General features: G+C 41.5%; 1 protein-coding gene across 1 annotated transcript in view; it reads left to right on the top strand.

The window, feature by feature from the left end:
• Positions 1–9,778: 9,778 nt before the first annotated feature.
• Positions 9,779–15,281, top strand: part of WDR3 (WD repeat domain 3) — a 33,599-nt gene continuing 28,096 nt past the window's right edge. The window contains exons 1-2 of the mRNA XM_007948573.2: positions 9,779–9,949; positions 11,424–11,633. Coding sequence (XP_007946764.1) covers positions 9,779–9,949; positions 11,424–11,633 — 381 coding nt within the window. The remainder of the gene's footprint in view (positions 9,950–11,423; positions 11,634–15,281) is intronic.

The raw sequence follows: 15,281 nt of genomic DNA, 5'->3' as shown, positions 1-15,281 counted from the left end.
TGATGTTTCCTGCATCATTCAATATTTTGCCCATAGAATCTCTCAATATTGCAACTCGAGGCTTCAATTTTTTCTTCAGTTCTTTCAGTTTGAGATATGCTGAGCGTGTTATTCCTTTTTGGTTTTCAGACTCCAGGTCTTTGCACATTTCATTATAGTAATTAATTGGCTTTGTCTACTCGAGCTGCTCCTTGATAGTTGGTTATGCAGCAGTAAATAACTAATATGGTGTCTATTCCCAAAAGTTCATATTCCCCAAACTCCTAAACATCTGTTGTAGTTAAGGTTATTTGTCAACTTGGCTGGCCCTGGTTGAGTGGCTAGGCAGCTGGTGGTAGCTATTCCCCTTGATGAGACTGGCAATCACCTCCATGGTGGGATCTACCACAAGCAGCTGAGTAGCTGCTTTAGGGATGTGGTCTGCTTCCCATATATAAGCAGCAACTTTGGGAATGGTCTCTACCTTAGGGCATGCTTGAACCATTCATGCAGCGGGGTTGTTGTTCAGCAGCCTGCCATTCTCTGGCAATCTTGTGACTTTCAATGGACTTGAATCAATGGCCTGCTGTGGTGTTTGATAATACTAGGACTGTGCCTTTTTCACTTGTTGATCTTGGGTTTGTCAGCCTCAGCAGCCAGCAGCTGTCTGAGTGAAGAAAAGCCTCCAGCTTCAGTGGGCTGGAAACAGGAGGCAGAGTTGAAGCTCAAGGTTGAGGGGCTTTCACTCAGCCCCTAGAGCCTGGTACTTTGAACTTGGACTTAAAACCTCCAAACTTTAAGAGAATAGACTCCTGTTTGTTCAAGCCATCCCATGTGTGATATTTCTGTTAGAGTGGCACTAGGTAACCAAACCAGACTAACATCCAACTCACTTTCTGAAGACAATAGGAATGAGTCTACTATGTCCAGGCATTTATGCACTCAAGCACTGTTAGGTGCTGAGTTTCTGTCTAATGGAGATGAATTCACAAAAGTCACATAAAACATAATCACAGAAATAAACAGATAGTTAATATCCATGATAAATGTGCCATACAGAACAACAAAGGACTAATTTAGATTGAAGAGTCAGAGAATGTCTACTCCAGAAAGAGGTAGCAGAAGAGTTTTATAGGCAGAATAAGAGTGAATCATCATGGAGTATTAAGGTAGGAAACAGCCTAGGATACTAAACGAACTGGAAGAAGTCCAATGTAGTAGCTATAGCAAGCCATGGCGTTTTAGATATGTTGCAACTATGATTTGCAATTTTTCCAAAAATCCCACAAAGTAGAACTCTTATGTTACACTGAGGGCATCAAGACCTAGAGGTTCAATAATTGGTTGTGTAACACACCAGTATGTGGTCATCCTGAGATCCAAATCCCAGCTGGCACTAAAACCCATGGACTACATCATATTACACTGCCTCTCCTCTTCATGCTGTTCTGAGAAAGCAGAGGTAATAGTTCAAGTTAACTTCCCTTTAATTCTAAATCTATTTTCAAATTCCAAGTGACTTAAGGATGGATTCCACACTTTCAAGTCCACCAAAACACTCTATTTCACCTAAGCATGTTAATTCACTTCACCAGACATCCTTTAAGAGAATATAAGAACATCAACTATTCCTTCCCAACATTTGAGCTCTCCAACTCCACTGGTTCCTTCCCTGTAGTCCTCCTATTTTAAAAAATGTTTCCTACAGCATTTTTTTTTCTTCTTCAGAATAGCAACCAAACTCCTCTTCTTCACCACTTAAATTTTTAAAGTAATGTGTTTTATAGCTCTACTTCCTCTTCATTTATCCAATCTTCTGCAGTTTTGCTTCCGTCTCTGTAACAATGCTAAAACTGCTCTTCTGAGGTCAACAATAACTTCCCAATTGTCAAATTCAAGAGCTAATGAAATCTGAGTTACATTTAAAGTTGTTCATGCTCTCCTTGAAACTCTATTATATCTTCTTTCATGGGACACTCTGGTGGTTCTCCTGTATCTCTGCTCACACCTTCTCAGTATACTTTGTTGGATCTTCTTCCTAGACCTCAAGTCATTGTGACCCACAAGATACTGGGTGTGAAAAGATTACTAAGTAATGCTTATAACACTTATTGCAGGGTAGCGTTTAATGGCATTATACAGAAAAAGTCATAGCAATGAACAACAGCTGACTTTTTTCCCCCAGTTCCGTCTCTAAACAGAAATTGCTTTTTCTCACCAAAAAGAAACCCACCAGTAGCTCCATGGGTCAAAGATGAGGCAGTCTGCTTCCATAAAGATTTACAGCCCTAGAAATCCTATGAGGCAGTTCTACTCTGTCCTATAGGGTCGCTATGCATCAGAATTGACCGGATGACAATGGGTTTGATTTTTTTGGTTCTTCTCCCCAAAGGCACAGACCCTGCCAATAAAGCAAATGGAGCAGCAGCAAAGCCAAGGTAGGCAGAAAAACCTGATCCCAATGCCAATGGTGGTTTTGAAAATTCTCTGGGGTCACAGATACCTCTGCAAATCACATAAAAGACAAAGACCCTTTTATGTCCCATAATATGTATGCACAAGCTCATACAAACACAGGTTTGCAAATAAATTGAGGGTTCTCAGACTGAGATTAAGAATTTTAGTCATAGAATTGGTTTAAACAGAGTGCAGGGTAGGGAGACCTACAGTAACCTACAACTATAAAACAAAACAAGTTTGCCTTCAAGTCCATTCTGACATATAGTGACCCTATAGGACAGAACAGAACTGCTTCATCAAGTTTCCCAGACTGTAATCCTTATGGAAACAGACTGCCACATCTTCTTTCCCATGGTGTGGCTGGTGGATTCAAACCACCAATCTATCAGTTAGCAGTGGAGGGCTTAACCACTGCGCTACCAGGGCTCTATAATTTATAGTTGTAGGCAGAATTTTATTAACATTAAAGGAGAATAAGACTTTGCACTGAAAATCAATTGATAACATTCAGTTCTATACTACGAATAGGCTCATAAGCAAACAGTAAGACTCAGTGAAAAAGGCCCCTAAAGCAAGACTTAAATGTCCCAGTATCAAAAAAATCTACAACAAACAGATTTCAGAATGGATCTGATCAACCTCCTTAGACATACTACCTCAAGGGTAATCCTCAGTAACTAAAAGGAAGAGGACCCAAAGACAAAGATAACTTATTATACATGCATAATGAATATAAACAGTTCTTACTATAATGTAATGTCTGTCATTTTAAACAAATCTTGTCACCGTTTAGTTTAAAGAGTTCTCTAAGTATTACTTTACATAAATAATTGGATTGTTTAGAGATAATCAGATTTTATTTTCCAAGACTGGGAAGAATCAGGCAGTATGCTTAGGATCACTGTCTTTTAAAAAAAGTAACTAATTTTTATTAGGATTGAAAGAAAATGGTACCATTTAAAAGAGAAAAACAGGAACTTATAAGCTGCTTACATTTTCTTCAAAATGCTTACACTGACTACTCAGGCCAAGATAAAAGGAAGATGGCCCATACACTTGACTCGTAATTAATGGTTCTATCTCATTGCTTTTGAGTAAATGACAGGTTTACCATTCTCCATGTCTTTGTTCAGTATGCATTAGAATACTACCTCCCCCTGCCTTCCAGAGTAAGATACACTAAGAAGAAAAGCCTGGAGATCTACTTCAGAAAATCAGCTAGTTTCAACCCTATGGATCACAATGGTCCAGGTCTGTAACTGATCATGGGCATAAAGCAGGACCAGGTGGCATTTCAATTGTGCATGGGGTTGCTATGAGTTGGAAGCTCACTCCAAAAAAAAAAAAAAAAAACCCAAACTCAATGCCGTCGAGTCAATCTCGACTCATAGTAACCCCTCCTTGGGTTTCTAAGGCAGTATCTCTATGGAAATAAATTGCCCAATCTTCCTTCCGAGGAGTGGCTGGTGGGTTTGAACCCCCAGCCTTCTGGTTAGCAGTCAAATGCCTTAGGCACTACACCACCAGAGCTCCTGTGGACTAACAGAAGGCAGCTAACAATAACTTCCACCTCAACACCAAACCTATTAAACTTAAGAATGATGGTATGGAACCATTTGCATAAAGAACGGCATTTTTTTTTTAACGGCTTAGATGGAAAAACAAATAAAAGTTTATGTCAATGATAAATACAGATATAACTAAAACATTTATAAGGCCAACCATCCAAACCAAACCAAACACACTGTCATCGAGTCGGATCCGACTCATAGTAACCCCTCCTTAGGTTTCTGAGGCAGTATCACTATGGAAGTAGAATGCCCAACCTTCCTTCTGCAGAGTGGCTGGTGGCTTTGAACCACCAGCCTTCTGGTTAGCAGTCAAATGCCTTAGGCACTGCACCACCAGAGCCGAACTATGATAGGATAAAGGAAACACCAAGAACAGATGCAATAATAGATTAGGAATATTGAAATCAATGTGCAAAAAGGAGGCAAAACTGGGTTCCACAGGAGGAAAGGAAAGTCAATTGAATCTTCAATTGAACTTCTACGGAATAGGACAGACTTTATATGTCTATAAAGCCAAAAGTCAAACTCACTGACACCTGGTTCAGACTCATAATGACCCTATAGGGCACAGTAGAACTTCCCCATATGGTTTCAAAGACTGCAATCTTTATGCAAGCAGACTGCCACATCTTTTTTCAGTGGAGTCACTGGTAGGTTAAATCTGTCAACCTTTCGGTTAAGCTGAATGCCTTAACCACAATATCACCAGAACTCCTCTGCATGTCTACAGACAAAAATTATTTAGCAATGGTATCCGTTATCTACAGTTGTAAATTAGCTTTCATAGAATCAGATAGTTCAAGAGGCGTCATCCAGATAGAATCTAGACTATGTAATTTTCCACTGAGCATACATTTTTTTCTCACATACGATATTCTAATACATATCACCTAGAAGAGATATTAATCATACACATCCACATGCTCTCTCCCCCCCCCAAATTTGAAAGAATAGTCTGCCACCTCCCAAGTTTCTTCTTCATTTATCAAGCCACTGTGATCTTGCTGCAAAATATTTATACCACTACAGCTATCCAGTCTCATTATATCCATCCCCTCCTACTGCAATTCTTTTTAATATGGAATACTAGCTGAACATATCGACTCAAGAAACACTGGAAAAAACAAACTCACTGCTATGGAATAAATTCCACCTTATAACGACCCAATAGGACAGAGCAGGACCGGCCCTATAGGGTTTCCAAGGCTGTAAATCTTTCCAGAAGCAGCTTTCTTAATCTTTCTTCCCGGGAGCAGCTGGTGGGTTCAAACCACGTTTCTTTTGGTCAGCTGCCCAATGCTTTAAGCACAGCGCCACCAGAGCTGCTTAGAAATACCGGAAGAAAATAAAATAATATTGATAAAAGACATATTCTTTAAGGCTGATTTCTAGGCTGGCTGAGAATGTGTTGTTCAATAAGCGAAGGCAAGGAGTTACTTCTTTTGCACAGGCATAATTTCCCACAACTATAAACAACATAACTCATTTCTAAACACTTTTATGCAGTCCAAGAATAAAAGTGAGCAAAACTGCAAGGGAGAAAAACTTAATTCCCACCTGGTGATAGAGCATCTGAGCCTCAGTCACCAACCACGGAGAAATCAGACTTGGTCACTTCTCCTCCAAGAGGCCAGTGAGTGGAAACACAAAGCCAGGCCAATGTCAGTCCAGGGAATGCGGAGACCTAGCCAACTCAGCATCCCGGGCTCAGCGCCTACCCAGCCTTGATCCGAGCTGTTCTCGGTTCGTGAAGCGTCCAGTCAACAGGGACGGTAGCATGGATTAGAATTTGGTGAACTACCCTCACTACAACTGACAGGGCTTCTGACCACCCTATTTCACCTGCGTCCGAGAGCGCGCGCCTCCTCAGATACTGCACCACTGCCCCTTGTACCAGGTCTGCACACCCGCTCTTCTCGTCTACACGTCGTTCCCCACAGCACTTCGGGCGAGAGGAATCCAACCACAAGCCAAAAAAGAAGCGCCAGGCTCATACTCTCAGAGAACAGACCGAACTAAGCCTCTATGCCCGCACTCTGTGCCCCGGCCGTGTCCCGTGCGCGCCCAGCCGCACCCCCCGCCCGTTCTGCCCCGCCTTCCCTCCCACCCACCCCCCGTCCCGCCTCTCACAGCACTTTGGCGTTCCCATCCGGGCAGCTGGCGGGGCGGTTTAAGCTCCCCGTAGAAGGTGGCCGAGAGGCATCCCAGGACAACGCTCTCCAGGAGCGCGGCCGGTAATGCGAGTCAAACTCGACAGAGGCAGGAGTGACTAGCAGCAAAATCTCTGGGCTGCGAAACACCGGCTTCCGCTCCTGATCGGCTTTCACGAATGAGACACGGCTTCCTCCGTCATTTCCTCCTAGAAGGCAAAGGGAACGTCGGGCGGAAGGGGGTTCTAGGAGCGGACCCGGAAGGGGCGGATCTGGTGTGTGGTAGCATTTGGCTCCGGAACCTCGTGGAGGGCGAGGTGAGTCCTGGGGTTGTTGGGGACTTAGCGTACTTGCTGTGCGGATCGGCTTTGGCTGGTCCTGGTTGAGGCTTTGTGGTGTGAGCGACCGCCAGGCGGTCGCTAGGATGGTGAAATACCAGGCTACTGTGGACGTCCCCATCGTAGACTGTCCCGGGATTGGCGCGTGCCGGGTATAGCTGCCAGAGCCGGCGGCGCGCTGATGGTTGCCTCTGCACGGCAAGAAATCTCCAGCGGTATGCTCCGAGTGCGGAACCACTCTCATCCACTTCTTACGGAATACACTCAGTTTAGGAACGTCTGACAGGTCTGTTAATAGCGGCCCAGCCCTTCAGCGCACGGAAACAATGCGTTTTGGGGGACGGTGGGTTAGGAGAGGATGTCCTGGTTGCGCAGTGGTTAAGCGCTTGGCTGCCAACCAAAATGTCGGCATTTCAAATCCAGCAACCAGCCGCTCCGCGGGAGAAAGATGTGGCAAGACGTGGCAATCTGCTTCCATAAAGATTACAGCCTTAGAATCTCTACGGGGCTGTTTTATTCTGCCTTATAGGGTCTCTGTGAGTCGGAATGCACGGAAACGGGTTTGGTCTTTTTTACTGGGTTAGGATGCGCGGATGATAGGTAAGCTTGGAGGAAGGTTGGGTCGTGAACTCTCCATAAGGCGTCAAGATCAGGGCACGCGAAGCAAAAGTGACCAGTGCAGTATAAAATACTGGAAAGGAGATAGTAAGTGGCCAAAGTCTGATTGGAGGAACAGTTTTCGTTAAGGGGCTAGAAGAATAAGACAAATTGGGACGGAATTAATGAACCAGCTTAGTTTAAGAGCATTATCATTATGTTAATATTCCCTTTTCTTGATTTTTAACTGGCTTTAGTTGGTTTCTACGAGAAGAAAAAGAAGGCCAGTAAGTAAGTATTAACGGAAAATATTAGCAGAGAGATAGGATTGAATATTTTTTTCTGTTATATTATAGAAAAGAGACCCTGTAGGATAAAATCAGCCAAACGAAAACAACAACAAACCATTCAAAAAACCTGTAACTTCAGTTTCATACAGTGTTTTTTTAAAGTTATGTGAATTTTGGGGGGGGTACTTTTAATTCTTCCATGTGTAAAGCAGGCAGCCTTGACTAATCTGCTTCATCTTGTTGTCTCTTTTATCCATAGCCAATGTTTTCAGTCAGTCTGATATAGTGCAGGAACTCTGACATCTTTCAAAAATAGTGTGCTGAATTGCCCTACCATTTTTTTTTTTTGTGCCAAGGAAAAGTGACTGCTCAGATTTTGGAATCAGAGACAGACCTGCATGTATTAGAGCAGTAGTTCTTTTTATTACTATTTATAGGTGTTTTATTTTTTTCTGTACATTTTACTATGTTGTTGTTGTTGTTATGTGCCATCTAGTCGGACCCGACTCATAGCGACCCCTCCTTGGGTTTATACATGTAAATGTAATTGTGGTAAAAAAAATATGTGTAACAAAGAATTTACCATTTTAGACCACTTTTATTTGTATAGTTCAGTAACAGTATGTTTACCATGCTGTGCAACCATCACCACTATCAATGTCCAAAACTTTTTCATTACCCCAAACAGTAGTTCTTAAAGTGTTGTCCAGAGACCATACTTAGCAACTTGTTAGAATGGAAAATTGTGTGCTCTACTGCCTCGGAAACCCAAGGAGGGATCGCTGTGAGTTGAGTCCGACTCCACGGCACATAACAGTAACAACACAACAACCTCAGACTTAAACCTTAATCCCATTGCCATTGAGTTGATTCTGACTCATAGCAACTCCATAGGACAGTACAGAACTGCCCCTTGGGTTTCCAGAGTTGTATATCTTTAGGGGAGCAGACTGCCACATCTTTCTCTCTCAGAGCAGCTGTAGGTTCGAACTGCCAACCTTTCAATTTGCAGCTGAGGGCTTAACCACTACACTACATGGGCTCCTCTGTCTTTGACTTGCTGGGTCAGAAACGGAGGAGGCAGCAAGCTGTGTTTTCATAAGACCTCCAAGTAATTTGGATGCAAGCTAGGGTTTGAGAACCACTGTGCTAGAAGGAGGAGCCTTGGTGGCTCAATGGTTAAGGTGCTCAGCTACTAACTGAAAGGTCAGCAGTTCAAACTCACCAGCCTCTCTATGGGAGAAAGGTGTGGCAGTATGTTTCTGTAAAGATTTAAAGCCTTGTAAGCCATATAGGGGGAGCTCTGGTAGCATAGTGCCTAAGGCACTTGACTGCTAACCAGAAGGCTGGGAAACCCAAGGAGGGGTAGCTATGAGTCGGGTCCGACTCAACGGCACATAACAACAGCAAGCCATATAGAGCAGTTCTACTCTGTCTTACAGAGTTGCTATGAATCAGAATCAACTCAATGGCATTGGGTTTGGGTTTACAGTATTAGAAGGTAAGCTCCACGAGGTCAGCGGTTTTGTCTTAATACCATATCTTTGTTGTTTGTTGTTGTTATTTGCCATCAAGTCGGCCCTGACTCATAGCGACCCCTCGTTGGGTTTTCGAGGCAGTAATATTTGATCCCTCCATCAGTGTCCCGTTAGAAGGACATGCCACCTCAGACAAGGCTAAATGAAAGGAACGTAAGTGTCAGCCAAACACTGCCCACGGAGAACTGCACACGGACCTTCTGTGGCCTGGGCATCATGCTCAAGGCAGAGGGGAAGGAAGGTTGGGCAATCCTACTTCCGTAGTGATACTGCCTCGGAAACCCAAGAAGGGGTCGCTATGAGTCGGGGCTGACTCAACGGCACATAACAACAACAACAATAACATCACTATGGAAGTAGGAATGCCCAACCCTCTTTCGAGGAGTGGCTGGTGGGTTTGAACCGCCTTCTATGTTTAGCACCGTATCTTTAGTGCCTGTCATATTGGTAGGTTAACAGTAAATATTCATTGATAAATATTTTTAGTCACAAGTTGCCAATTTCAGTGTGAAGACTGATAGTGGTTGGGTAGGCAGAAGTGAGTTGTTTAGTTGCATTGAAGCAGTAATGTCAGATTTTGGTGAGGTAGACATGACAGTGTAACCACTTTGAAGTTTGGGGAATGGAAAATTACATTTGAGTCCGCAGTGGATGAAAAATGAAAATGCCCGTGTATTTTATGCCAGTGATTTATTCACAGCAGATAAAGGTTGAGAAGCCGCAAGTTGATATGCTTTTAATCACATAGTAAACAGTTTGTGTTCTCTGGTATAACTGAACCACTGTACCCAAAGAATTAAGTTTTCCTTGTTCGCATGCACAGATTGCCTCACGTGTGGTATCAGACATCGTAACATGGGGCTTACTAAGCAGTATCTACGCTATGTTGCCAGTGCAGTCTTTGGCCTGATTGGCAGCCAAAAAGGTAATATTGTCTTTGTGACGCTTCGTGGTGAGAAAGGACGCTACGTGGCAGTACCAGCCTGTGAGCATGTTTTCATCTGGGACTTAAGGAAAGGAGAAAAGGTAAGTATAGGAGAATGGAAGGGCAGAAATGGAAGGGCTGTGATTTCCAGGCACAGATTTTTTTTGTATGCCCAGAAAAGTCTTTTTCCTTTAGGTCTAGATAGCTAAGCATCAGGTTATATTTATATTCTTCTGTACTAAATTCTGAAAACCACTACCAAATAGGAGCTTACCTCTTAGATATCAAGAAAGTAATCATTTATTTTATTAATAATTACAAATCATTTTATTCCTGGTACTTTTTTTCCTACTTCTTTACCAGTTCTCCCTGTTTTTCAAGTTCTACTTGTGTGATGTTGTTGTTGTTGTTGTTGTTATGTGCCGTTGAGTCAGTCGGACCAGACTGATAGCAACCCCTCCTTGGGTTTCCGAGGCAGTATCACTATGGAAGTAGATTGCCCCAGGAGAAAAGACCTGACAGTCTGCTGCCATAAAGAATACAGCCTTGGAAACCGTATGGGGCTGTGAGTTGGAATCACCTGCATGGCATCTAACAGTTATTTAAAAAAAAAATATTTCTCTGCTTTGTTAACTGAGGAGCTCTTGGTGGCACATTGGTCAAAGCAGTTAGCTACTAACCAAAAGATTGGTGGTTCAAACCCACCAGCTGCTGCACAGGAGGATGAGGCAGTCTGCTTCTGTAAAGATTTACAGCCTTGAAAACCCTGTGGGGCAGTTCTTCTTTGTCCTATGCGGTCGCTATGAGTCAGAATTGACTCAATGGCAGTGGGTTTGGTTTGGTTTGTTAACTGACTCTTTTGAGCTCATGTGAGGTCCAAGGATTGTTAAATTAGGCTATGATACTTTAGGTAACTCTGAATTCCCTACACTCACCACTTCTACCAAACCAAATACAGGCATTTTCATCTTGACCACATCGTGTATCATTTCCTAATAGGTTAATACTTCAACACTTGTTGCTAACCAAAGTCCTTTGGGTGATAAAATGACTGTAGCACTCTGGTGCCAAGCAAGTTGATTTCTCCTAAAAAGCGACTCAGTTAAAGCAAGGATGGCTTTATTAAAAAGTGTTTGTTGTTGTTGTTATGGGTCATTGAGTCGGACCCGACTCATAGTGACTTCTCCTTTGGTCTCCGAGGCAATATCACTACAGAAGTAGATCACCCAACTGTCCTTCCGAGGAGTGGCTGGTGGGTTTGAACTGCCAGCCTTCTGGTTAACAGTCAAGTGCCTTAGGCACTATGCTACCAGAGCTCCTACAAAGCGTTTAGTGTTACATATGCCTGGGGAATTTTTATGAGGATTAGGCCATTGTAGAACTGTAACTGAATGTTGTCATTTCACCCTGTATTGGGTGTTGCAGTGACCATTACAACTAATATTTCCTGTGGAATTTCATTTTCTTTCTAAGAGTCATCTGGAATTATTAATGCTCCCATTTTACTGTGCCCACACTTTTCCTTCGATGATATGCTTAACTTCTCTACATTGTTTTTGCTTCTTACCATTTCAGATCCTCATCCTTCAGGGGCTTAAACAAGAAGTCACTTGCTTATGCCCCTCTCCTGATGGGCTGCACTTAGCTGTTGGTTATGAAGATGGGTCTGTCCGAATCTTCAGTCTCCTGAGTGGGGAAGTAAATGTGACCTTCAATGGACACAAAGCAGCTATCACTACCTTGAAGTATGATCAGCTAGGAGGCAGGCTGGCATCTGGGTCCAAGGTGAGATCTGGAAATAGGTACCCAGACTTTCATATATTAAATCAATGTGCTCATGCCAGTAGTTCACAAAAAAATTTTTGGATGAGACTATGGGCTCTCAGTGGCACAAAATAGTATAGATGGTGGAAATAGAATGAGAAGATCAGTTCATTTTGTTTCCTGTCATAGTGTCTGAAAAAGCTTACTAAAATACAGGAACAAGAGGAGGACACACTTGATAACTATTATATAACATTTTGGAAGTGCTACCCAAAAAAAAGTAAAAGAGAAAGACTGGAAGAGACAAAATGATAATTATTTATCAATGATTTTGGTAAATAGCTTTCCTATATATGGAAAAAGAGCTCTGGTAGCGTAATGCCTAAGGCATTTGACTGCTAACTAGAAAGGCTGGTGGTTCAAACCCCCCAGCCACTCCTCAGAAGGAAGACTGGGCAATCTACTTCCGTAGTGATACCACCTTGGAAACCCAAGGAGGGGTCGCTATGAGTTGGAGCCAACTCAAGGGCAGTGCATTGTGTTTTGTTGCGTTATATATGGAAAGTCTTTAGTTTGAAAATTACAATGAAAAAGATTCCTTTCAGGATAGAATACTAAATAACAGACATGAAAATATCATGAAAGCTATGTGAAAATTTCCTAAACGATATGATAGAAGACTTGAATAGAGTCACAAAACATATTCTTGAATGGAGAGACAAAGTGTTAGAAAGATGCTAGTGTTTAAGATTAAAAAGATGTTAGTTTTTAATACAAAGTTTTAGAAAGATTCTAGTAGAGAAAGATACTATGCTTGGTAAAGTGGAGGGTTGTTGGAAAAAGGGAAGACCCTCAACGAGATGTGATTGACATAGTGGCTACAACAGTGGGCTCAGGTATAGCAAGGATTTTGAGGCTAGTGCAAGACTGGGCAGTGTTTCGTTCTGTTGTACATAGGGTTGCTATGAGTCGGAGCCAACTCAATGGCACTGAACAACAGTGTTTTCTAATTAATTTATATAGTTAAAACCATTTAAATAAATAGAGGGTTTTTATTTATTTTTTAGAACGTGACCAAATGATTTAAAAACATGGACAAGTAAATGAATCATAAGAACCAAAATTTTGGATAATCATAAAAGTGAATTTCAGATAATTTGAATGCATTATAAAGCTATAATTTAAAAAGTATCATGTTGGTTTGGTACCAATTCAAAATAGATTGCTGCAAGCAAATAGAAGTCACAGAAACACATCTACAATTCCTAATTAGCATGTTTTAGAGATGATATTTTTAATTAGTGGAAAAATGATGCATTATTTATAAAATGACACTTAGACCATTAGCTAACTGTTACATTTTTAGAGCTACCTCATGCCATATACCAAAATGAATTGTAGATTGAAGACTTAAATATTAAAAAGTGATGTTTTTAAATAAACTAGAAGATAAATAAGTAAATATTTATTTGATATCAAGGTGGGAAAGGACATCAGATATATCAGCAAAGAAATTATAAAGGAAAAGATTGATTTATTTAATACAATTTAAAACATTTGAAAGAAAATAAGCTGAAGGACAATGGAAAAGGGATATTATTCACTGTTGATTTAATAAAGGATTAATAGAATTCATCTGTTAGTAACCAAAAACCAAACCCACTGCCATCAAGTTGATTCTGACTCATAGCGACCCCCATTAGGTTTCCCAGGCTGTAAATCTTTACTGAAGTAGATTGCCCCATCTTCCTTCTGTGGAGTAGCTGGTAGGTTTGAACTGCCAACCTTGTGGTTTGCTTTCCAAGTTTACTGCCTTAGGTAGTCAAGTAAAAGATGACACCCAGAGAAAGATAGATAAAAGACATGAACTGATAGCTTACAAAGACATAAACATGTAAAAAGAAATGCAAATTAAAATAAATACTGAGACTCCATTTTTTTACTCATGGAATTACCAGCAGTGTTGAGAAAGCTGATAATACCCCGTATTGAGGAGATTAAGAGTCTGAGAGTCTGGCACTGTCATACATCTCCCTGGTGGACTTACAGATTGATGCATTGTTTCTGGACATCATTTTGATGATATGAGTCAGACACTTTAACGATAGACATCAGCTTTGAACCCAAGAATTCTTCCTTTTTATTTAATGTTTATTCTCATCAGAAATACATATAAAAATGTACATACAACAGTGTTCATTTTGGCATAGTTACAGTAGTAGGAGCTCCTGAGTGCTTTAAACGGTTATTGTGCTTGGCTGCTAACCAAAAGGCTGGAAATTCAGGTCTACGCAGAAGTGGCTTGCAAGAAAGACCTGGTGACATTAGCTATCATATAATCATTAAAAGTGTGAACATTGGAATAAGAAGAAATGGAAATGCATTAAATGGAAAGAAAGGATTATAAAATGGTAAAAATAGCACGATCTCAGTTTTCTAATAGAAAAACAACAACATGAATACATTTATAGAAGAGAGTGGAATAATATACAACACTGGTGATTGTTAGAGGATAGGATTAAGGATACTTTTTGTTTCCTTATGTGGATAATATTGAGAAGAATGGAAATTCTAGAACACTTAATTGTACTCATGAGAAACCTGTACATAGACCAGGAGGCTGTCGTTCGAACGGAACAAGGGGATACTGCATGGTTTAGAGTCAGGAAGGGAGTGCGTCAGGGTTGTATCCTTTCACCAAACTTACTCAATCTAGATGCTGAGCAGATAATCTGAGAAGCTGGACTATATGAAGAAGAATATATGAAGAAGAACATGACATCAAGATTGGAGGAAGAATCATTAACAACCTGCGATATGCTGATGACACAACTTGGCTTGCTGAAAGTGAAGATGACTTGAAGCACTTACTGATGAAGATTAAAGAATACATCTGCAGTATGGATTACATCTCACTATAAAGAAAACAAAAATCCTCACAACTGGACCTATCAGCAGCATCACGATAAATGGAGAAAAGATGGAGGTTGTCAAAGACTTCATATTGCTTGGTTCTACAATTGACTCCAGTGGAAGCAGCAGTCAGGACATCAAACGACATATAGCACTGGGCAAATCAGCTGCAAAGGACATCTTTCAGGTGCTGAAGAGCAAAGATGTCTCCTTGAGGACTAGGGTGCACCTGACACAAGTCATGATATTTCCAGTCTCTTCGTATGTATGTGAGAGCTGGATAATGAATAAGGAAGACCGAAGAAGAGTTGATGCTTTTCAGTTGTGGTGCTGGCGAAGAATGCTGGAAGTACCATGGACTGCTAAAAGAACTAACAAATCTGTCCTGGAGGAAGTGCAGCCAGAATGTTCCTTGGAAGCGAGAATGGCCAGACTTCATCTCACCTACTTTGGTCATATTGTCAGAAGGGACCATTCCTTGGAGAAGGATGTCATGCTTGGTAAGGTGGAGGGTCGACGAAAGAGGGGAGCACCCTCAATGAGATGAATTGACACGGTGGTTGTGGCTATGGGCTCAAGTATAGCAGGGATTGCGGAGCTGGTACAGGACCAGGCGGTGTTATGTTCTGCTGTGCATAGGGTCGCTATGAGTTGGAGATGACTCAACAGCACCTAACAACAACAACAATGTGCTTTTCAGTATGCTTTCCAAATTTACTACATATACCTTTGTTTGCCTTTGCAATGAAAATATTG

The sequence above is a fragment of the Orycteropus afer genome, unplaced genomic scaffold (genome assembly GCF_000298275.1).
Source record: "Orycteropus afer afer isolate SDZICR_OR568_19922 unplaced genomic scaffold, OryAfe1.0 scaffold00010, whole genome shotgun sequence".
Classification (NCBI taxonomy): domain Eukaryota; kingdom Metazoa; phylum Chordata; class Mammalia; order Tubulidentata; family Orycteropodidae; genus Orycteropus; species Orycteropus afer.
Note: the sequence above shows the minus strand (reverse complement) of the source record. Positions and strands in the feature narration are given on the sequence as shown.